Genomic DNA, 25,221 nt, shown 5'->3' on the forward strand with positions numbered 1-25,221 from the left:
CTAACAACTTCTTGATTGTTTAAGCCAAACTTTATCCAGAAAAATGTTCACAAAAGAAATTGAACATTTACATTTTATTTTAATTTTTTTTAGTAAAAACTTTAATATTTGTAAAATTCCCCTCCCCCGACCAATATTTCTGTTTCTTATTTTAGTAATATTTCTGTGAACACAACTTTACAACATACTTTAGAAGTGAATGTCCCTCGGGCATTATCACACATAGAAAACTGATGTAATGTGTAGAAAAATAACAAGACGACGAGGAAACTGGGAAGAATTAAAGGGGAAGGAACTACAAGAGGGAGGTCTTTTATCTGCTGTGTTGCGGAGATTCACTTAATTTCAGTGAGGGATGAAGATTTAAAGGGATTGTCATTTATTTATTTTATTATTATTAACCCCTTAACGCAAAATCACGTAACTGGACGTGGTGAGGGTTAAGGGGAAGTTTGGAGCGAGCTCACGGGCTGAGCTCGCTCCATACACAGCGGTTGATGGCGGTTACACACAGCCGACACCACAGCAACGGGCGGAATCAATGTTCACTTTGATTCTGCCCGTTTAACACCTTAAAAGCCATGGTCCATCGTGACCGCGGCATTTAAAGTGTTAGAATTAGGGGGGCGCCCCCTCAAACAAGCCATCGTGCCCCCCTGAGGCGCAACAGGCCGGTAACAACGGTTGCTATGGCAACCTGGGGGCCTAACAAAGTTCTGCCATCTTTGTACTGCTTTGAAGCTCTTCAAAGGAGACAGTCAGAATCACAATATACTGCAATACATTAGTATTGCAGTATATCATGCAAGCGATCCAACGATCGCTGCTTCAAGTCTCCTAGGGGGACGAATAAAAAAAGTAAATACTTTTTTATTATGTTCCAAAGAAAAGAAAGTATTAAAAGTTCCAAAAAAAACCCTTTTCGCATTTTTCTTTCCCCTAAATCAATGTTAAAAAATATAAAAGTTAACATAACTGGTATCGGCGCGTCCGTAAAAGTCTGAACTATCACAATATAGTTAAAACCACAAAAAAGGCCATACTCACTAGGTAGGTGGGTGGGTGAAAACCCGTTCCCATCAGCTTTAGCTAACACTAGCGGCGTTACAAATAGGCTGTTATTCGGCAAGATACGCCATGCCTGACGACCAGCACATTATCCCTCCACGTATTACACATAGTACTGACACCCCATGTACTATTCACAGCACTGACCCCTATTCATCACATTTATTTTATTTATTTTTATTACATTATTACACAGTTCTGACACTTTCATACATACATATTTATTTTTTACCATCCATTCACACCCTAGCACTACACTGACACACATTTATCGCACACCTTTGAGCACTTAGCCCCTCCCACTAGTCTTGAGGGGAGTGGCGGACTATCACTATTTAATGCACACTCCTTCTGCAGCATTCTTTGACCCGTCTGCGTCCTGATGGGAACGGGTTTTCACCCACCCACCTACCTAGTGAGTATGGCCTTTTTTGTGGTTTTGATATTTATGTCCCATTTTTTCTGTTTGTATCACAATATAGTTGTTTAACCCGCTGGGTGAATGCCGTAAAAAAAAATATATAAAACACGCAAATTGATGGTTTTTGGTCACCTTAGCGCTCTAAAAAAAATGATATACAAAATTATCAAAAAGTCACATATACCCCAAAATGGTATAAGTGAAAACTACAGCTCGCCCCGCAAAATTTAAGCCCTCCCATCGCTAAATTGATGGAAAAATAAAAAAGTTATGGCGACACAAAGATATCATATTTTTTTTAATTTAGCAAATGGTTTTATTTTTTTTAAGTGATAAAACCTAAAACAAAACATATAAATTTGGTATGGCCGTAATCGTATCAACCTGTGGAATAAGGTGAATATGTAGTTTTTATCACCTGATGGATGCCGTAAAAACAAAACCCCCCCAAAAAATGGCGTAATCGCTGTTTGTTGCCCATTTCACCCCATAAATATAAAAAAAAAAATATATATTTTTTTACAGCTTCCCAGTACATTATGCAGTAGAATAAATGGTGCCAAGAAAAACTACAACTTGTCCCGCAAGCCCTCGTATGGCTATATAGACAGAACAATAAAAAAATTATAGCTTTTGGAAGGTGGGGAGGAAAAAACAAAAGTGAAAATCCAATAAAGGGCTGAGGAGGGAAGGGGTTAATAAATATAATTATCTATCGGGGTATATGGGCATCAGAGGAACCTTCCTATGAGCCTTTCGCTTTTGTAACCCATTTATGTTTTACATGGTCGTCCATTTATTTAAATAGCAACCTTGTCATAGTCCACGTATGGTCAGAAACGGCTTTCTCCGTCAATATCCGCTGATCATGGGAGTTGAGAAGCCTGACCAATGGTTATAAGCTTCTATTTACAAAGGGGTTGTCTTCAAACAACCAGGTTTAAGACCTACCAGCTATAGTCTTTGAGGTTGTATTTTTCTTAGCTTTTTTTTTTTTTTTTTAAATTTTGCCCAAATTTTTCTTTTTCCCGACATTACTTGTGGGCACAACGGTCTAAAAGCGACCTCGCTGTAATATACACCTCCTACTATATCAAATTTCTGCCTTGATAACCATTAAATTCAATCTTCATCCAAAATAATCTCTCTGTATTAATTGGAGGTTGAACTTTGATCCCAATTGGGGGTCCCGTTTCTTCTCAAAATAGGATTTTGGTTTGGTCTGATTCAAGCAACTAAAGACCGGTTTACGTGGATCAATTATTAGGATTCCTTTGAGCGATCGTAACAATTGCCTGGTGTAAAAGCACAAAAAAAGATAAACGATAAAATGATTTGCTTTTAAATCTTCAGCCAGAGTTTCTGGTTTTTGGCTTGAGTGCAGACAATGAAAATCCGAAATCTACAAAGAAATTTTGCCATTGTCCAAAAATTGTTACGGTCTACTATCAACACACAAGCCACGTCGTCCTATTTAAAAATGGAATACAAAAAAACAAACCGATAAATAGGCAGGAAATACCCCAAACCGAGGCAGAAAGGAATGAACGTCTGAAAGCTGTGTTCAGCCTGGTGATCAGCGCTGATCACAGACGACGGTGCTGAGCGCTTCTGCACCTTAAATTCAGCAACGTTGAGGGTCTCCGCACCCAGACCCCCACCGATCCCAACTTTTGATGTCTCCGACATATCAAAGTTTGAAAGTGTAGTTACTCTTTAAATGAATTTAGCCATCTGTGTTGAGATAATACCCGGTATTAGAAAATACAGGGAGCGCAATGTGATCATCTTTATATTGTCTCACAATGCATTCATTGCGGTTTATTTCTAGTATATGAATAAATAATTAATTTGCATGTCTGAACTGTTAACAAGTGCGGCTAGCTCCAGATTCATCATAGATACAATAGTACTTTGCACCACTGTGTGCCTGGAGAATAGAGACTAATAACAGCAAATCTATGACATGCCCACTGTGTGCCATATTGTGCTGACCGACAATAAATGCTTTATTGTCTGATTTATAATTGCTGTAAATTACCCATTATGCGCTAGTCTTGTGGTAACTGTATTATAATGGGGTACATACAGATTTATGTGTTACTGTCTGTATTCTGTTGGATTATTCTTCATTAAACACAAGATGGGCAGCATTCATCTGGCATTAACCACTTTACAAATTTACTAAATTTGCCTACTTTCAATATTGAATTTTGACAGTGAATCCAGATATTTTGCCTAACAGGCTCTATTTGCTGTCTGCAAATGCGAACGTAAATGCGAATTGCGCCCAATTTGAAAGGGCGAATAATGTTACGTGCAAACCGAAGGACCCAATTATACGTCAACACGAACAACTGATCCTACACTGAATGTGTGTGTGCATATGTATGTGTGTGTGTGTGTGTGTGTGTGTGTGTATGTATATATATGTGTGTGTGTGTGTGTATATATATATATATATATATATATATATACTTACTTGAGAAAGGCCCCATGGAGTAGGGCTGAAACGTCGCATTTGGTGAATAAATCCACTTTTTTCACTATCAAGGTGTGCTGTCTCGTATTTTGAAAGGATTTACTTTATATATATATATATATATATATATATATATATATATATATATATAAATAATTATTTTTTTTTACTATTACTAGGTCATAATTTAAAGGGGATTTTTCTCCAAAAGTTATTAATGTCGTGAAATACTGTTCGTGGGTACTACAGAATGGTTTTAGTCCCTGTTACAAGTCAAGTACATACTGTGGTTCCTAGGGTTGCACTATTTTTGATGCTGTGCACCCTCAAACAGTTCAATACCGTATTTTGATTCTAAGCTGTGCGGCCGCACAGCTTCGTGTTGTAATGCATGAATTTAGTGACTAGCATGATGTGTAATGCGGCTGGCGCTGCACTAACTGGCGGCGGCACCGGCTCTGAAGACAGAACATTGCGCACGCACTGCAAAGCACCCCCATGTTCTCTGTCTTCAGTGCCTGCCGCTCATTAGTGTGGCGCTGGCTGCATCACATCTCGCTGATCGCGTGGGCACAACAAGTGTGTCTGCAAGATCAGGAGTGGAGCAATGACTGCAAAACACAGCCACAGCCCAGCTCTAATTGCAGAGAAACGGAGGATAGGCCATTCATTTTTACTGGCTGGAAAACCCCTTTAAAAATGTATCTAAAATTTTAAGCAATCATGTAAATGTACCAAAAACTGGCACCTTAATAAATTACATCTCGTCCCGCAAAAAACAGTCTCGTGCAGCTAAGACTAGCAAAAAATAAAAGTTAAGAACGCAGTGATATTGCGGAGGAGAAAAGATTTAAAAAATAATAATTTTGTTCCGAGTATCGTTTTGGTATCAAAGTCCAAATTCTAGTAACGTGACAACCCTAGTGGTTCCATTAAAATGAATGAAAGTATCAGATACCACTGATCAGTATTTTATGACCCGTCCTACAGTTTTGTGGAAAAACCCCTTTAAAGCTATTGTTTAATTTCTATAACCCGTTCTTTGGTTGTAGTGGCACCTCCAAAAATTGTTTTTAGAAGGAAAATAACCTACTATTATCTCCTCGTATGGACGCCGGGTTGGTATAAGAATTCCATAACATTCAGATCAGTGGAGTATGTATTTTATTGGGCTGTGTGGGGGCAGCTTTGGGGGCGTTATACTGTGTTGGGCAGCTGTGAGGCATTCTACAGCGTGGGGGCAGCTATGGGGGCATTATACTGGGTGGAGGGCAGTTATGGGGGAATTATACTGTGTGGCGGGCAGTTATGGGGGAATAGGCAGCACGAGGGCTATTAAAAGCTACTTTTTTCACCCTGATCTGGAGTGCTGCCTATTTTTGGACAGGTTCCCAGGGTGTGCACCCATCCATATTTTCAGACTGGTGCTGCTGGACGGTGGACTTTTTAATTTTATATATATATATATATATATAATTATCTTTTATACCCGACTTTGCTCGGGAGGTTGACTTACTGTTTAGAGCAGGGGTCTCAAACTCGGTCGGGTAAGTGGGCCGCATATAGAAAAAATGTGAAGTGGTCAGGCCGCATTACATTCAAATTTGATACAATACAAAATTATTGTTAATTAATTAGTTATTTGAACTACTATAACACTATGTGACTATAATAATACCGCTAGGTTTAAAATTTGAGAGATTTCTCCACGTGCTTATTTCAACAATCCAGCTTTCTAGTTTAAGTGTCGCTAAATGCAGTCCGGCAGGTCAGTTAGCACACATGTCAAGATTGGGCAGCCCCTTTTTAGTGCCACAGTGCCCTCGGTGGATGCTGCCACAGCAGTGCCCTGTGTAGATGCTGCCACAGCAGTGCCCTGTGTAGATGCTGCCACAGCAGTGCCCTGTGTAGATGCTGCCACAGCAGTGCCCTGTGTAGATGCTGCCACAGCAGTGCCCTGTGTAGATGCTGCCACAGCAGTGCCCTGTGTAGATGCTGCCACAGCAGTGCCCTGTGTAGATGCTGCCACAGCAGTGCCCTGTGTAGATGCTGCCACAGCAGTGCCCTGTGTAGATGCTGCCACAGCAGTGCCCTGTGTAGATGCTGCCACAGCAGTGCCCTGTGTAGATGCTGCCACAGCAGTGCCCTGTGTAGATGCTGCCACAGCAGTGCCCTGTGTAGATGCTGCCACAGCAGTGCCCTGTGTAGATGCTGCCACAGCAGTGCCCTGTGTAGATGCTGCCACAGCAGTGCCCTGTGTAGATGCTGCCACAGCAGTGCCCTGTGTAGATGCTGCCACAGCAGTGCCCGGTGTAGATGCTGCCACAGCAGTGCCCGGTGTAGATGCTGCCACAGCAGTGCCCGGTGTAGATGCTGCCACAGCAGTGCCCGGTGTAGATGCTGCCACAGCAGTGCCCGGTGTAGACGCTGCCACAGCAGTGCCCGGTGTAGACGCCGCCACAGCAGTGCCCGGTGTAGATGCCGCCACAGCAGTGCCCGGTGTAGATGCCGCCACAGCAGTGCCCGGTGTAGATGCCGCCACAGCAGTGCCCGGTGTAGATGCCGCCACAGCAGTGCCCGGTGTAGATGCCGCCACAGCAGTGCCCGGTGTAGATGCCGCCACAGCAGTGCCCGGTGTAGATGCCGCCACAGCAGTGCCCGGTGTAGATGCCGCCACAGCAGTGCCCGGTGTAGATGCCGCCACAGCAGTGCCCGGTGTAGATGCCGCCACAGCAGTGCCCGGTGTAGATGCCGCCACAGCAGTGCCCGGTGTAGATGCCGCCACAGCAGTGCCCGGTGTAGATGCCGCCACAGCAGTGCCCGGTGTAGATGCCGCCACAGCAGTGCCCGGTGTAGATGCCGCCACAGCAGTGCCCGGTGTAGATGCCGCCACAGCAGTGCCCGGTGTAGATGCCGCCACAGCAGTGCCCTGTGTAGATGCCGCCACAGCAGTGCCCTGTGTAGATGCCGCCACAGCAGTGCCCTGTGTAGATGCCGCCACAGCAGTGCCCTGTGTAGATGCCGCCACAGCAGTGCCCTGTGTAGATGCCGCCACAGCAGTGCCCGGTGTAGATGCCGCCACAGCAGTGCCCGGTGTAGATGCCGCCACAGCAGTGCCCGGTGTAGATGCCGCCACAGCAGTGCCCGGTGTAGATGCCGCCACAGCAGTGCCCGGTGTAGATGCCGCCACAGCAGTGCCCGGTGTAGATGCCGCCACAGCAGTGCCCGGTGTAGATGCCGCCACAGCAGTGCCCGGTGTAGATGCCGCCACAGCAGTGCCCGGTGTAGATGCCGCCACAGCAGTGCCCGGTGTAGATGCCGCCACAGCAGTGCCCGGTGTAGATGCCGCCACAGCAGTGCCCGGTGTAGATGCCGCCACAGCAGTGCCCGGTGTAGATGCCGCCACAGCAGTGCCCGGTGTAGATGCCGCCACAGCAGTGCCCGGTGTAGATGCCGCCACAGCAGTGCCCGGTGTAGATGCCGCCACAGCAGTGCCCGGTGTAGATGCCGCCACAGCAGTGCCCGGTGTAGATGCCGCCACAGCAGTGCCCGGTGTAGATGCCGCCACAGCAGTGCCCGGTGTAGATGCCGCCACAGCAGTGTCCCCCCCCCCCCCCCGTGGATGCCGCCACAGCAGTGCCCGGTGTAGATGCCGCCACAGCAGTGTCCCCCCCCCCCGTGGATGCCGCCACAGCAGTGTCCCCCCCCCCCGTGGATGCCGCCACAGCAGTGTCCCCCCCCCCCCGTGGATGCCGCCACAGCAGTGTCCCCCCCCCCCCGTGGATGCCGCCACAGCAGTGTCCCCCCCCCCCCCGTGGATGCCGCCACAGCAGTGTCCCCCCCCCCCGTGGATGCCGCCACAGCAGTGTCCCCCCCCCCCCGTGGATGCCGCCACAGCAGTGTCCCCCCCCCCGTGGATGCCGCCACAGCAGTGCCCCCCCCCGTGGATGCCGCCACAGCAGTGCCCCCCCCGTGGATGCCGCCACAGCAGTGCCCCCCCCGTGGATGCCGCCACAGCAGTGCCCCCCCCGTGGATGCCGCCACAGCAGTGCCCCCCCCCCGTGGATGCCGCCACAGCAGTGCCCCCCCCGTGGATGCCGCCACAGCAGTGCCCCCCCCGTGGATGCCGCCACAGCAGTGCCCCCCCCCCCGTGGATGCCGCCACAGCAGTGCCCCCCCCCCCGTGGATGCCGCCACAGCAGTGCCCCCCCCCCGTGGATGCCGCCACAGCAGTGCCCCCCCCGTGGATGCCGCCACAGCAGTGCCCCCCCCGTGGGTGCCGCCACAGCAGTGCCCCCTGTAGACTGGGACTCCTGCTCTGGGGAAGCCCCTGACATCATTGTCGATGTATGGACAGCGATGTCAGAGGCTTCCCCAGAGTCCCGGAGAAGAGCCGATAATAGCGCTCTGCCTGGGACTCTGCTCTGGGGAAGACCCTGACACACTGTCCATATATGGGCAGCGATGTCAGGGAATTCCAGAGAGTCCCGGAGCAGAGCCTGTACTAGCGCTCTGCCCGGGACTCCGCTCTGGGGAAGACCCTGACACAGCTGCCCATATGTGGACAGTATGTCGGGGAATTCCGCAGCGTCCTGGAGCAGAGCCGATACTAGCGCTCTGCCCGGGACTCCGCTCTGGGGAAGCCCCAGACATCGCTGTTCATATGTGGACAGCGATGTCAGGGAATTCCAGAGTCTCAGAGCAGAGCCGGTACTAGCGGCTATGTGTCCCACGGGCCGCAGATGACAGCCCCAGGGGCTTGAGACCTCTGGTTTAGAGTAAAAGCTCACCATTTAAATACCCAATTATGTGTTGTGAGGCCCCATGCAAACGACCGTAGAATTTGGCCGTAATTACGGACCCACTCCTATTGCCCATGAACACCTTCCTGTATATTTACAGGAAGGTGTCCGTGCCGTAGAAAGGCTCCGCAAAAGATAGGACATGTCTATAGGACTTTATATGGGAGCACGACCCGCATAATAATTACAGTATTAAAAGTTAACTTGCCTGCTTCTTCCTCCAGTCCGGCCTCCCGGGATGACGTTTTAACCCATGTGACCGCTGCAGCCAATCACAGGCTGCAGCGGTCACATGGACTGCTGCGTCATCCAGGGAGGTCGGACTGGATGTCCAGAGGGACGCGTCACCAAGACAACGGTACGTATGAACTTCTTTTACTTACTCATTGCTTCTCCATGCATTTTAGTCCCTCAATTATACGAGACAGGACAACTGTCCTGCCTCTGTGTAAACCCGCTGTGGCCAACATCGCAGTGCTGCTGTGTTAGGCAATACGGCGAGGAATGATGAACGTTGCAGCCAATTATGGGCTGCCACGTCAATAGGGGCGGAGCATATTCCCTGATTTTAAACCAATGAAAAATCGGGCTTCAAACAAACTTTCGAAAATATATATAAGATAGATATATATTATTAGTGTTTTTTTTTTATAGTTTTATAGTGCACAGAATGTGAACTAGATCCACTGTATAGCAGGATTCCCTAAACGCTGGATATAGGGTCACTTTTCTCCAGCATGTGGCTCTCTATCTGTTGGCAGAAATGTTAATCAATGACACCAGAGACGTCACCGCATTACTCACCATATCACTGGTAGTTTACACAAGTCTATCAAACCATATCACTAGTGCGTGGCTCATTCAGCAATGTGGAACTTGACACTACATTTTATTTTCATTATTTCACACTGACCTAATTTGGTAGCGTGATTTCCTCTTATGAATTGGTTATAAATTGCCAATAAATGGAACCCTTTTTCCAGACGTTTTAGTACGTTTCTTAACCCTTTCCGGACCAGACTAGTTTTCGTTTTTATGCTTTCGTTTTTTCCTCCACGCCTTCAAAAAGTCATAACTCCTTTTTTTTATATATTTTCCCCGTTGACGCAGCCATATGAGGGCTTAATTTTTACAGGACAAGTTGTACTTTTTAATGGTACCGTTTAATATCCTGTGCGATGTACTGGGAAAAAATTCAGAATGGGGTGGAATTGGAAAAAACAGTTTCGCCATTTTCGTATGGGTTTCTTTTTTTACGGTGTTCAATGTAAAGTGAAAATTTAAAGTGAAAATGACATGTTCTCTTTATTCTGCGGGTCAGTACAATCACGGTGATACCAAATTTATATAGTTTTTATGTTTTAGTACCTTTTTTAAAAAATAAAAAAAAAGTTTTAGAGAAACATTTTTTTTTGCATCACCATATTGTGACCCCCATAACATTTCTTATATTTCTGTGTACAGAGCTGTGGAAAGTGTCTTTTTGTATGCGGAAAAATGTCGTTTTTATTATCATTTAGGGGAATGTCTGGCACTTTATATTCAATTTTTTGTGGGGGTTGAAGTGGCAAAAAAAACTGAGATTTGGTCATTTCGACCTTTTTTCCCCCGGTACGATGTTCACCGTTTTGGATAAATATTTTTATAGTTCGGGCACTTTCAGACACTGGGATACCTAATGTTTGTTTGTTTTTGTTTCACTTTATAAGTGATCTAGGGAAACGGGGTTGATTTTAATTTTTATATACTTTTTGTTTAAGCGGTAAATATATATATATATATATATATATATATATATATATATATACACGAAAGAAATCCCACAGCACTCCGATGGTTCCAAAAAGTATGTAAGCTGTTGACTGAATTAATCACATACCGTACTTTTTGGAACCATCGGAGTGCTGTGGGATTTCTTTCGTTTTATGTCTTATAATCCACGGATCTGGATTACCTGCTTTCACCCATTACCGTGTTGGAATCTGTCGCAGAGTGCTGCTTATCTCTACCTATATATATCTATCTATATATAATATACATACATACATACTTTTTTTTTATTTTAATTTATTTTTTTCTACTTTTATTTACCCCCCCATAGATAGCTTATGCCATAGACTGCACGATCACAATATTGCAGTCTATGCCAAAATTAGTGCATTGCTATTATGAAATTTTTCTGATTGCAAGCATTGCATTGGGGCCCTGCTGTGTAACAAAGCAGAGACCCGGCGGCTATGGCGCCCTCTCTGCTTCTGAGTGGGCGCCATCTTTAAATACCATTTCCCAATGTAAATAGGCATATTTACAACGGGAAAGAGTTAAAGAGATTTTCCCATAGCAAATATTTATCACCTATCGATAGGTGATAAATATTTGGACCCCCACCGATCACGAGAACGAGCTTACTTTGTCGTTCCTGGGTGCCCCGTAGGAATTGAGCGGTAGTACGCATTCTGGGCCATCGCTCCATTCATTTCTATGGGGCTACCAAAGATAGCGCTAGACAGGCCCATAGAAAAAAATGTAGCGTTGGTCGAGCATGCGCACTACCACTCTATTCTTATGAGGCTCCCAGGATGGCAAGGTAAGTCGTTCTCTTGATCGATTGGGGTCACAATGGTCGAAACCCCACTGAATAGATATTTATCACCTATCCCTTTTAGGCATCCTGCACATGGGACGGAGATGCTGCAGAATTTACGCAAAATAAATTGACGTGTTAGATTCACAACCTGCTCCACAGGTCAAGTTTCACACTTGTTTTCTGCAGATTTTGGTCAAATATGATCCACTTTGCTGCTACAGTAAAGTGCTGCAGAATTTTTGCAGGGAAATTTCAGATGGAAATTCTGCTAGATTTCCATCCCTTGACTCCGCACTCCTGTTTATATTTGAATTTTACTCTTTTCTGTTTCTATTCCCTTTTTAAGGATTCTTCAGCCTACAAAATAGTTTCTTATAATCCCTAGGGATCGTCTATAAAACTGGTAAGATGACCATAGACATTAGTTATCGGCCTATCCCTTCAGCCAACAGCCATCAGGTGAATTATATGTGTTATTTTGATAGGGAGATAAGCAACTCCCTGAACCTATTTTTTATTTTATTTTTTTAAATATATAGGTTTATAGGTTGGGTTTTAACCAGTCCATTGTGTCTCCTAATGACTTCTATTGGGGGACTGTCTAGCACTCCTAATAGAAGTTAGATTTGTTGGAGTATCCTTTTCAATTTAGCACAGAGCGTGTATGTGTTCTCAATAGGGTGAAGGGAGTATCTGCTGCCAGACACCAGCTAGCAACTTATCTATTTATGTACAAAAGGATCCGGCATGTTGAAATCCATTGGGGGAGAGTTGGGACACCACCATACATATTCGCTGCTCGGCCGATCCCGCTGAAATCTTCGGTTTCGGCCGATATTCATCTAATGTGTATGGGCACCTTTTAGATAGAATTAACTTAATCTATTGACGTGACCCCCTCCATTTCTTGCCTTGGTAAAGTACAGATGTTTCTTTTACAACCCCGCTGGTATCTTATTGTGAAGGTAAATGTGAAGGTAAATGATTAATTCTGTAATCTAAGACGGGCTTGTTCCTCCGCAGCGTGCACCTGTGGTGCCGGCTGCTATATATAGACACGGCGCATGATGTCATTGTGTATACAAGTTTTTATGTAATTACATGCCTGTAGTGTGCAAAGATTAAATTTAGCATTTAACAGACGGCGGTTATCGGCTTTTGATGTTGATAATAACCCAGGTGCACGGATCACTTTTTTTTTTTTTTTTTGCAAGTAATGTTTAGATGGCATTGGAAGCACAGTATAGTTTAAATGATTTTACGCTGCCATATTTTAAGGACCGCTGTTGTCGCTGGTAAATATAATATTTGAAGGCGTAATAAGTTTTTAAACTACAAATAACAATTTAATTTCTTGATGCTTCCTGTTCTATAGAGATCACTTCTCAGCAGTCCTGTCATTATCATCACAGTCAGGTACAATGACCGGTAACATATATATTAAATGAGCTCAATTTCAAAAATGATTTTTAATACCGAAATGTTGTCCTACTGAAAAGTAAGTCCAGTATATGCCCTCAATATTTGGTCGCGGCTCCTTTTTCATGAATTACTGCATCAATGTGGCGTGGCATGGAGGCGATCAGCCTGTGGCACTGCTGTGGTGATATGGAAGCCCATGTTGCTTTGATAGCGGCTTCAGCTCGTCTGCATTGTTGGGTCTGGTGTCTCATCTTCCTCTTGACAATACTCCATGGATTCTCTATGGGGTTTAGGTCAGGTGAGTTTGCTGGCCAATCAGGCGCAGTGATACGGTTGTTATTAGTGTGGGTGAGTTCACATCTGCATCTGAGGCTCCGTTGGGCAAAACGATTGACCACATGACGGAAGCCAAACGGAACTTGCTAAAGTCAGTTGGTTCCATTGTGTGCCCTTGGTGTCCGTCATGTAACGGATCTGGTGGCTCTGGTTTTTCATTTTTCTTCTCCTATGGCAGAGCAGAACTATGGGACGCCATAACACAAATGTGAACACAGCCTTCATCCTTATCTACATTCCTTCATCCTTGACCGTATTCTCATGCAAGACGCACAAGACGTCTTATTGTTCATGAGCAGCAATTAATGCAGTCACTTGCTCTGAGCGCGCGAAGGATATAAAGCATTTTACAAGCAGATTTGCATCTGTCATGCTGGCGAAGCAACATGTTTTCTTGCAGGATTACATACACGGTACACGGAGCTTCTTCCTGTATATGATGAGTCTATACTCAAGGAAATGTGGCTAATGCAAAGTTCCTGCAAGATGCTGTTTCATGGCGACATCTTATATATATTTCCCAAATCTCCTGTATTAGTCCCAGATTAATTAAGGATAAAGTAGAATTCTTCACAGAACATACATATAAGATGGTTGTCGGCTGAAGAAAATAGGGGCATGTGCTGTACGAATACTGACCGCAAGGGGGTTCAGTGTCCGTTTTATTTTTTTTAAGTAACCAGAAAACAAGACGTGTTGTACTATGATGTAAAATGATGCAAAGCAGTGGTTTAGTATTGACTAGGGTTGTCACGATACCAGAATTTGGACTTCGATACTGATACTTTGTGTAGTATTGCCATTCACGATACCAAAACGATACTTTGCCAACAATAATAGAAAAACAAAGTTCTTCTATTTTCTGATGTGAGGCACAAGGTGTGTTGAATTTTGAACCTCCATGTGCCTCACATTAATAGTAATTAACCCTATCCTGTTTCTCAGTCATAATGGACAACATTGGGTTAATGTGTGAGGTACATGATGGGGTTATAGGGGTTGTCCACCTTCTGATGACCTATCCACCGGATAGGTCATCAGTATATCATCAGTGCGGGTCCTACACCCGGACCCCGCACCGATAATCCGCTCCGGTGGCCTGTGGGCACCGAATGTTTTGGCACATAATGCTATCTACGGAGCCGGAAACAGTTGGCTCCGTGCATAGCATAGCGGCCGTGCTGCAGAACTGCAGGTCCGCTCCTATTCACTTGAACAGGAGCAGATCTGCAGCTCGGCCGCTATTCCGTGGCTGCGGCCAGCTGCTTCCAACATGTACATCCGGTGCATGGAGGCACCGGACCAGCTGATCTGTGCGGGGCCCGGGTGTTGGACCCCCACAGATCCTGTACGGTTAACCTATCTGGTGGATAGGTCATCAGTTCTCAGAAGGTGGAAAACCCCTTTAATTACTATTAATGTGAGGCACATGGAGGTACTAAATTCATAACTCCTCGTGCCTCACATTAATAAGTGAAGGAAAGCAGTTATTTTTTTATTTTTCTACAGCCCACATATCATAAATGATGCTATAAATTTGTTGTGCAGGTTTTCACGGCCGCGACAATACAGAGTATGTGTATACTTTATGTATTGAGATTTTTTATTTTAATGTTTTATTGTAAAAAAAAAAGTGTTTTTTTAATTTAACATTACTTTATTTTTTAATAGTTTTCGTTTTTAAACTTTTAATGTTCTTGGATATATCTATATGCCAGTACAATAGCCTGTGTACTGATAGTACACAGGCAGTTGTTAGGACATAGCCCATATTTCCGGTTAGGGCATACTGAGATGACAGCCCTGGGGTCCTTCAATGGACCCTAGGCTGTCTGCCCATATATGGTATGTTCCTCGATAGTGTCACAGGGATTCACTGTGACGCGATCCAAGGGGCATCCCCCTTCTCATTTTCCCTTTTGAATGCTGTGGGCAGCTTTAATCATAACATTCAAGGGAATAACGGCGGCGATCAGAAGTTTCCCTGATCGCCGTGAGAGCGGGGCTGTGGATGTGTAATACAGCCATTGCCCCGCTTCTGACAAGCGTGTGTGCGCGTGGTCCGCATGAGGTGATTCGGCTGTGAGTGCCGGCGCAGGCACTGAAGACCGAACATGGCAGTGTTTTGCAGCGCACCTGCCATGTTCCTGGTCTTCAGTACCGACGCTCATTAGTGCAGTGCCGTCCGCATAACCTCATGCTAACCACGCACGCAGACTTGTCAGGAGCGGGGCAATGGCTGTATTACACAGCCGCAGCCCTGCTCTAACTACATTCATGTGTTCCAATACTAAGCTGTGCGGCCACACAGCTTGGTATCGAAATACACAAATTGGGCTTCGTTCACATTTGCGTTGGGACTCCGTTCATGGGTTCCATCTAGGGATGTCACGATACCAGAATTTGGACTTCGATACCGATACTTTGAGGTGTTTCTCTCCTGAGACCATAATGTCAGCCACAGGTAATAGATATGCAACCATGCTTAGTACTCATGTATGGTAGTTAGTTTAACATCTTTGACAGACCTGCCTAGGTAGAGGGGAGGTAGATACTATTAGGACTTTTCACCATTTTGTAGATTATATGCTCTTCTCTGGTGCTGTTATTTACCTGCTGTATATTATGCACGATTAGAACAAATAGGTTACGATGGTTTTTTGATGATCTCGGAGTTTGTTCAATTTTAAGTATGTTTTAATCCTGTATGTATTTGTATGGGTATCATTTGGGAGCGTTTCCAATTTTGTGGAATAATAAAATTTATATCTTTGGACGAACATATGTCTAAAAGGCTCTTTTTCTGTATACATTAATATGAGGCGTATATAGGTTTTCTCTTTTTTTTCCAATACTTTGTGTAGTATTGCGATTTCGATACCAAATTAATACTTTGCCAACAGTAACAGCCTCTGATGTGAGGCGAAGTGTGATGAATTTTGAATGTGCATCACATTAATAGTAATTAATCATGTCATGTTTCTGTACTAATGAGCGGCGGTTCAGGCACTGCAGACAGAACATGGGGGTGTTTTGCAGAGCGCCCTCCATGTTCGGTTTTCAGTGGCGCCGCTCATTAGTGCAGCGCTGGCCGCCACCGCATCATCCTGACTGAGCGCACTTGTCAGGACTCGGGAGCGGGGCAATGGCTGTATTACACAGCCGCAGCCCCGCTCTCATGCATTCATGTATTACTATACTAAGCTGTGCGGCCGCACAGCTTAGTATCGAAATACATGAAATAACGGTATCGAACCTTTTGGGGTGCACGGTATCTAAACCGTTTTGATGCATCGTGCATCCCTAGTTGCATCAGAGCATCCCATCAGGGGAACCCATGAACGGAAACCATAGGTTTCTGTTTGCATCACCATTGATTGACTGGCCCAGTGCAAATGGTTTCCGTTGGTGCCAGTTGTGCAAGGGGTCTGTCGTTTTGACGGAATCAATACCGTAGTGGACTGCACTATTCAATCCGTCAAAACAACGGAACCCTTACAGAACGGTGACAAACAGAATCCATTTGCACCAGATCCGTCACCATTGAAATCAATAATGATCTAAACGGAAACCTATGGTTGCCGTTTGCATTCCGTTCGTAGGTTCCCCTGACTGAAAGCTCAGACGGAACCCATGAACAGAGTCCCGACGCAGATGTGAACGAAGCCTTAACGGTATTGAACCGTTTGCGTGTGCACGGCATCTAAATGGTATCGATGTTTTGATGCATCGTGCAACCTTATTATTGATGACTACTTCTTCTTTAAATATTTGCTTCCAGGTAGACCTGCTGTTATTCTTTTAGTTGAGATGTTGTAAGTTCCCATTTTGCTATCGGGGCCCTCCATGCCACTGTCATGCCATAAAAACCAAAGCAAACAAAAAAAATCTTTTTTTCTTTGTTGATGTAAAGCAGCACATCTATGAAAAGCTTCTAGAACAGATTTTATGGAAAATTGCAATTTCTGCCTGTACGCGTGGTTTTCCTGTTCATTATGTGTACGGTCCTTTTACAAACCCTACACTCTAATATATAACACCTGATCTAAAACCTGAAAAAAAAGGATAGTCGACTAATGTTTATCTTCTATGACCTATAGAATGGGGCATATTTTTTGTATCGTAAGAACGACCCTTTACAAATTAAATATGAGATTTCATTTTTCACATTTATCAAAATAATATATGCTACATGATGGTGCCACTAATGACACTGAACACACGACTTCATGGCTATATGTACACCAATATTTTGCACACATATTTTGTATAGGAAATACTCCAACGGCTCGTGACCATAGATATTGGGAGGAATTTATTAACCGCATTACGCCACTTTTGTGGCAAAAAAATAAGTCCTGGATATTGACACACGCCATGTTTGCATTAGCATGTTCTACTTTTCTCTCCACTTTTGAAAAGTGTTGAGGGAAAGTGGGCAAGACCATCATGAGTGACGTGGCCACCACCGGATCAGTAGACCGATTTATAATTTCCACCAATGTCCCACCTTTGGTAATCAATAACGAAAATCTATGCCTTCTCATAGCAGACGTAGGTTTAAATTTCTGTAATGTGCAAAATTCATTGAGACGTTCCTTGCTTAAAAAATTTGGCGCAGCGCACATCGGTTTAAGACTGTCTTAAGCAATGGCATTTTTAATACATCTACCCCATTGGGTTTATTACGTGTATAGACTGTGTGTTCAGCAATAAAGTAACTTATTGGGGAGAAGGAGATCTTAATGCCTGCAGATGTGAGATCTTAGGGGTTAATGTATTTTATTTGTATTAGATTACAGAAAAGTGGTTTTTGCTAAAGGATATCGACATTTCGGTTAAAAGCCGGTAAGGCCATAGGTGGGTCAGTATTAGATTTTTAACACTGAACATGCTGGGATGTATTTACAGGCACCCTGCAGACACCAAATATACCATATATGATGTATTTATCTAGACATTATCCGATTCATTGCTTATGGTATAAATATTTTGGAACGTATGTATATGGATTATAATTATTGCCTGGTATATTTCTCCTCTCCTTTTTTTTTTTTTTTTCTTGCCTCGTGTGTTTTGTGATTTTTATAGCCGTGGTATTAGCCATGAATTTATAAAATGCATTTTGTACTGCCTTTAGCTGCAAAAACCCCAACTTGGCCAGTATCCGCTCCTTTTGGTCTATAGGCCTTTTTTTTATTTTATGTAGCTTGTTCTAGAGTTCTGGATATCATGTTAGTAGTACCCCACATGATTTACCATAAATAAAGCATCTGCTTGGCTTTCCTCTGCCAATGAACACAATACGTTTGGCATGCTGCTCAGGAGGAGAGCCACCTCTTAGTCATTTCTATCTATAGTCACTGTCCTTTTGGTGACTTAAGCTCTGGGTTGCTCCTGCGGCTTCCATCCTGCTGCTGACTGATGCTTCTCCTCTCTGCTTTTGGGCCTTCCTGAGCCACTTTCCTGCTTTTTTTAACCAGACACCTGAAAAGTGACATTATTTCATTTACGTTACAGAGTTCTCAGTTGGAAGAAAATGAAGTGTTCTGCTGCCAGTGTGAAGATACAGAGCTCTTAAATGGTACCCATGTACGTAGGTATACAAATTAGCATAGACTGCTTTATAAGCCCTCTACTTTTTTTTTTCCCTTTTTGTTGGAAGATGTGTGCAGCTGACTTTTTTTTTATTTTATTTTTTTCCTCTTTTTTGCATATATTTGTTTACGTTATTAAAAGTTCAAAAGAAAATCCTTTTCGCTTGTGCCAGTAGACTTGCAAAGAAAGTGCTTATCAGGCCCATTCAGCTGGAGCGCTCGTGCTGTTGGGTATTTGAATATTGATGCTTCCCCAAATTTTTATAAATTAATTCCTAGTCTCCGAAGGAACAGTATTTTCTTATCCACCCAGACTTTATATATATATATATATATATATATATATATATATATATATATATATATATATATATATATATATATATATATAATATTTGGTTTGTTTCATTAAGATTATGTTCACATCTGCACTAGGTTTTTTGTCATAGGAACAGAGGAACGAGAAAAACAAGAGTATCAAAATACGGACACCAGCGGCGCCTGATTGAACCTAGTGGTGCAGATTTACTATTTCTGTCTAACATTAAGACCGTGTAAACTTAGACAAAGCAGTCAGAAGATGAGCCAAGTTTATCATAGTGGCGCATCTTGCTAGACATGTTACACTTTTTTTTTTTTCCTCACACCACCTCTTGGTTGGGTTTAGTTTACGCCAGTTTTTAGCAGCATTATTTTGTGCAATTTTCGACACGGTGCCACATTTTAAGCCACATCCCTTTCTACTAGACCACATTCTATTTTTATCTAGGTCACGCCCCTTGACGAGTGAGGCACAAATTGTCTTAAACAGTCAATAGATGTGGTACATAACTGCCTCAAATTGAGGTAAAATTCTGATGCACGAGTTCTGGCGCATTTTGCATAGTACATCTGCCCCACTGACTTTAATGGGTTCTGTCAGGTTTCCGTCATTTTCTAGACTAAATATCTTTGCGTGTTGCGCTATTATGTCCAGCAAACCTACAGAATCTTTGGCAGAGGCTCCTAATGGAGTCTCCAACGCACATGTGAACAGAGCGTAACATTGATACTTGGGAAAAATGATTTTTACCTATGATAAAGCCTTCCACCTTACTAAATAGTATTTTGTGCCCTTCCTGTTTTTAGCATGTAAGGCTGGGTTCACATCTGCACTATTTCATTTATTTATTTTTCTGGCATTTTTGATTGGATCTGCCACTAAGGCTGCAGGCACACTTGCTAATGACGGTTCTGTGAAACACGGACCGTAAACAGATGGCTTCCGTGTGCAGTCCGTTGTTTCATGGACCAAATCAATGAAAAGGCCGAGACTGTTCCGTCAAAAAGGGACAGGGGTAGGACCTGTCCTATTTATTTTTTTTTTTTAAGGAATGGCCTCACAGTTTCGTTAAAACAATGGAAGTGTGCATGGCCCCATTGAAATTAAAGTGTCAGGGTGCTATCTGTTAAATCAACGGATAGCACCCTGACGATAAAAACTGAAGTGGGCATGAGGCCTAAGACTTCTGATGGAGCCTCCAACGTAGATTTGAACACCGCCTTAGCCCATTGGTAGAAGTCTGTCAGTCACATTCTTGTTTTTTGGGAGGCTTATAGTTATATTATTGGCATCCTCAAAACACAAACATGCCCTGTTCACATCATTTGTGATGTACATTTAGCGTTTGACAGGAAAGCTACGTGCTAAATGTGTCCATAGGGTCACATTAGTGTGATGGAGGGCATTACTGCTTTGTAAAATAAGGGTAAACGAGACAGGTGGTTGGGGGGATAGAGGATGAGAAAGTTTTAACTAGATTATCGGATGCAGAGAAAGGGGAAAGGTTTTAAGGATTAAATAAACAAGCGCTGCGCACAGCCAGAGATTAAAAATTGTGCAGGAGATCTGACTGCTGCCGTGTAATCTTTCCAGCCTCCTTGTCTTATTACTGAGCCCTTTCCATTCGATCTTCATTTGCTTCAAATAAAATGTAACGTATCTTTTGCTGCTATCGCATTTATTATTAAAATACATATTCTCAACTACTATGTTGTATCTATGTGGTTTAGAACTCTGTGTGTATATGTGTGTGTATATGTGTGTGTGTGTGTGTGTATGTATATGTGTGTGTGTGTATATATATATATATATATATATATATATATGTGTGTGTGTGTATATATATATATATACACACACACACACACACACACACACACACACACACACACACACACACACACCAGCAGCAGCACTCACAATGCAATTCCAAGATGGTCTCAAGTGCAAGCAGTTAATCCCGATCCAGGGGATATAGATCAATATTGAAGAAAGTCCCACAGGTCCCACATAAAGGTCCTATAGCAGGACGGAAACGTTGCAGCTTGTGCTGGCTTAATAAACCACCATTTATTTCACTAACACGGAGTGCTGTGGGACTTTCTTTAATATACATACATACATACATACACATCCACACACTGGATAGAAAAAGTCTACACACCCCTTGCATCAAAATTTGCAACAAATCGCTTTGTGTGAACATTGCCTAATGGGGCACATGGACAAGAGTGGTCATCTTGAGACAATCCGCTTAAGGCATCATTTACACGAGCGTAATATACGCACGTGCTTTTCACGCGTGTCGTACGCACCTATATTAGTCTATGGGGCCGTGCAGACAGTCCGTGAGTTTTGCGCAGCGCGAGTCCGCTGCGTAAAACTCACGACATGTTCTATATTTAGCCGTTTTTCGCGCATCACGCACCCATTGAAAACGCACACGCTCTTGTAAATCAGGCCTTAGGCTGAGTTCACATCAGCGTTCCCTTCCATTGATGGGTTCCGTCTGAGGTTTCCATTGGGTTAACCCCTCAACGGAAAGGCAAACTGAAACCTTCGCTTCGGTTTCCCTCACCATTGATCTCAATGGTGATGGAAACGTTGCTAATGGTTTCCTTTTCTCACCGTTGAGACAGGGCTCCGTTGTTCTTGACGGAACCAACAGCGCAGTCGACTGAGCTATTGATTCCGTTAAAACGACAGAACCTTGTCACAACGGTGAGAAACGGAGACCATTCGCCAGGTTTCCATCACCATTGAGATCAATGGTGAGGGAAATCGAAGCTAAGGTTTCAGTTTGCCTTTCCGTTGAGGAGTTAACTTGATGGGAACCTCAGACAGAACCCCTCAGCGGAAAGGAACGCCGATGTGAACTCTGCCTAATAGGCAACATGGACAAGAGTGGTCATCTTGAGACAATCCATTTAAAAAGCTTTAGGCTATGTTCACACAAAGCGATTTGTTGCAAATTTTGATGTGTTTGAGTCCAAGCCAGAAGTGGTTTCAAAAGAAATGGGAAATAGAATTTCTCCTTCCTCCTGAATCCACTTCTGGCTTTGGCTCAAAATCTGCAAAAAATCACGATGTATGAACATTTTAGGGGCCTCCTTCTCTGGACCCCGTCCTGTTAGCCAGAATGTAGAGCTGCTAAGAAGCAGACTCCTCTTATGTATTACATGGTCTTCATCGAATACTACCCGCTTCTAATAACAGCCTCATTGTAGGAGGGAAACCTGTAGGTCTGTTCTCTTAAAGGTTCCCTAACTTTTGCCTTTTTTAGGCACATTTTTTGTGGCAATAAACGTTGCGGCCAGATGTTGGCTTAGGCAATTGGGAAATCTAATATGCACTATATTTTTAGGTGGCGTTAATTATTTAGTTTTTTTTTTTTTGGGTCAGCAGTGTTTTTTCAAAATTGCAGCAACGCAGGCTTAGGCGTTTTTGTCCTGTAAACTTCCATCATATTTTTTTTTTTTTCCTATGCAAATGTGTCTGTGTGTTGCCTTTTTTGTTATGGCGTTTTTTTTTCGTGGCTTTTTTTCTGAGTAAATCATATGTGATACAAAGATTCTTCTTTGCAACACGATCTTCAAAACACACAAGTTGCAATGTGAAAAACGCCACCTAGAAAAATGCAGGTAGTAAAACGAGCGATTTGAAAAAAAATGCCACTAAAGACTCCATAAAAAACACGTGTACCATTTCACTAAAAAACGTGACACAAAGTGTGAAAGTGTCTAAAGAGTCTCTCAGCAGTTTTGACCCACCCCCTAACCGCTTAGATAGCTTACGTGAATAAAAGTGTAAACATACCTATGTTGCTGATCATAGTCACCTAATCACCCATTAGCCGTATGCAAATGAGCTGGCAAGTGTCTGCTGAACAGGGAAGGAAGCATCTTGCGTTTTTTGCTGCATACCCTCTCCAACCCTACTACTCTGCTGTTGATTGACGGCTCTACTGGTCTTCTGCGTTGTGCGCTGTGCTGAGGACCAGTCGAGCTGTAAAACAAGCAGACAAGCTTGACTGTTTCCACAACATCAATACAACTGAATGTAAAGAGCCTGCATGGCCACCTCTCCATTCATTCTTTGTCTGGATGTGTGTCCCATACCCATCACACAATGATGGCATATCCTGTGACAGTTAGGACTGTTCCTTTAAGGTACAGCTGATACAAAATTAAGGCGTATTTAGCCAAAAATAAACAAAAAATCAACAATAAATATTTTTGATACTACCCCTTTTTCTTCGTTGCCCTGTCGTGTGTACTATATAGCCAATTTTATATATATTTTTTCGGAAAGCTGACAACGAATAAGGTCCTTATTACCCTAAGGGCTCATTCACACATTTGTACTGAGGTGTAATAGGACTGCCATAAAAATGGATGAGCCCTCTTCTGTACCTTGTATGCCTCAGATTTCATACAGAGGCAAATCGTGGATGTGTTTGTAGAAGGAGGAGTCCTGCACTTTTTCTCCTAAGGTCTCTTTAATTGGTATTTAGCATTTGGCGCATGGAGGCATTAAAGCAAATTTTTAGCATTTTCATAGAGCCAAGAAATCTAATAAAGGTATATGGGCAATGCTTTCCACAATAACATACCAGCGATGCAAGCAATAACCTACCACCAATGAAAAATCTGGTGACCGACTTCCTTTAAGGTGGTCATATAGTTGATCAGGTTAGAAAAAGACACAGGTGTGTAAAGTCTAACTTATAATCTTACTGTGTTGATCCAGAGGAAGGCAAAAACCCCTGTAAATAAGATGCCAATTGCCCCATATTAGGGGGAGAATTTCTCCCTGACTCCATAGACATCCAAAAAAATAGGCAACACTCCGAACAAATTAGGTGACGTAAGTAAAGCCTTTATTAGCCCATTTGCACAACGTTTCAGCCCACTATTCTGGGGCCTTTTTTAGGCAATACCATGGTGCATGCAGTGAGTATAAATAGTATCGCCGTATATATCAATCAATTAACAAGTGATCAAACAAATTTACAATAAAAGTATACAATTTCATATATAGTGCATACGGGCTGCAAAAGCTGGTTAGCGCCATATAGCATAGTGTTTTAAATAAAGTGCTCTGTGCATATACGAGAAACATATTTTCATAAATACATTAAAGGGGTTTTCCCATGAAGGACATTTATGACATATCCACAGGATATGTCCTAAATATCAGATAGATGCGGGTCCCTCCTCTGGGACCTGCACCTCACTCTAGAACGGGCCTCTAAACCCCGTTCTACCTCTTTTTGTGTCGGCTGATTTCCGACCATGAGGGTGAAAAAAAGCTGAGCTACGTGTTTTTTGTAAGCCCCATAGAACTGAATGGTATTTACAGATACAGCGTAGCTATTCACTACTATGGGAGTTACGGAAACAGTGTAGCTCAGCAAGCTACGCTGTTTTCGTAACTCCGACCATTAAGTCAGGAAGTGGCTGGGAGTCGGTGATATCTGACATTTATGACATATCCTGTGGATATCTCATAAATGTCCCTCATGGGCAAACCCCTTTTAATGAGGTTAATCCTCCGAATGTGAACATATGCCTCCAAATATTGCAATCAGAGTAAATCTCTGGATCAATGTCCCATCCTCGGTAATCTAGTACCTATAACTTGTCATTATATTTTTTCAAGAAAGGCGTCCATGCCCGTCTTGAACTTGCTCACTCAACCATCACAACGTTTTGTGGAGAACCGTTCCATTGTCTCACTGCTCTTACATTAAAGAATCCCCGTCTGTGATTATGGTGAAACCTCGATTCCTCTAGACGTAGAGGATGCCCACTTGTTATGGTGACAGGCCTAGGTGTAAAAAGATCATTAGACAGCTCTCTGTAATGTCCATTCATATATTTAAACGTTGTGATTAAATCACCCTTAAACCGCCCTGGTTTTTTTTTTGTTTTTGTTTTTTTTTTTTCTAAATAATCTCAAGTTAATCACCTTTCTTGGGTCTGCAAACCGCCTATTTCCTTAAAGAGGCTCTGTCACCAGATTTTGCAACCCCTATATGCTATTGCAGCAGATAGGCGCTGCAATGTAGATTACAGTAACGTTTTTATTTTTAAAAAAACGAGCATTTTTGGCCAAGTTATGACCATTTTTGTAGTTATGCAAATGAGGCTTGCAAAAGTCCAAGTGGGTGTGTTTAAAAGTA

The 25,221-nt window shown here is 43.3% G+C and overlaps 1 protein-coding gene across 4 annotated transcripts in view; it reads left to right on the plus strand.

Annotated features, from left to right (window-relative positions):
- The window catches only part of SSH2 (slingshot protein phosphatase 2), a 209,363-nt gene that overhangs the window by 40,702 nt on the left and 143,440 nt on the right, over nt 1–25,221 (plus strand). For 2 of the 4 annotated variants that reach the window (XM_075854338.1, XM_075854340.1), the window contains exon 2: nt 18,639–18,710. The exons of the other annotated variants lie outside the window; for them this stretch is intronic. In XM_075854338.1, the coding sequence (XP_075710453.1) occupies nt 18,639–18,710 (72 nt within the window). The remainder of the gene's footprint in view (nt 1–18,638; nt 18,711–25,221) is intronic. 4 annotated transcript variants of the gene reach the window in all.

The sequence above is a fragment of the Rhinoderma darwinii genome, chromosome 2 (genome assembly GCF_050947455.1).
Source record: "Rhinoderma darwinii isolate aRhiDar2 chromosome 2, aRhiDar2.hap1, whole genome shotgun sequence".
Taxonomy (NCBI): domain Eukaryota; kingdom Metazoa; phylum Chordata; class Amphibia; order Anura; family Rhinodermatidae; genus Rhinoderma; species Rhinoderma darwinii.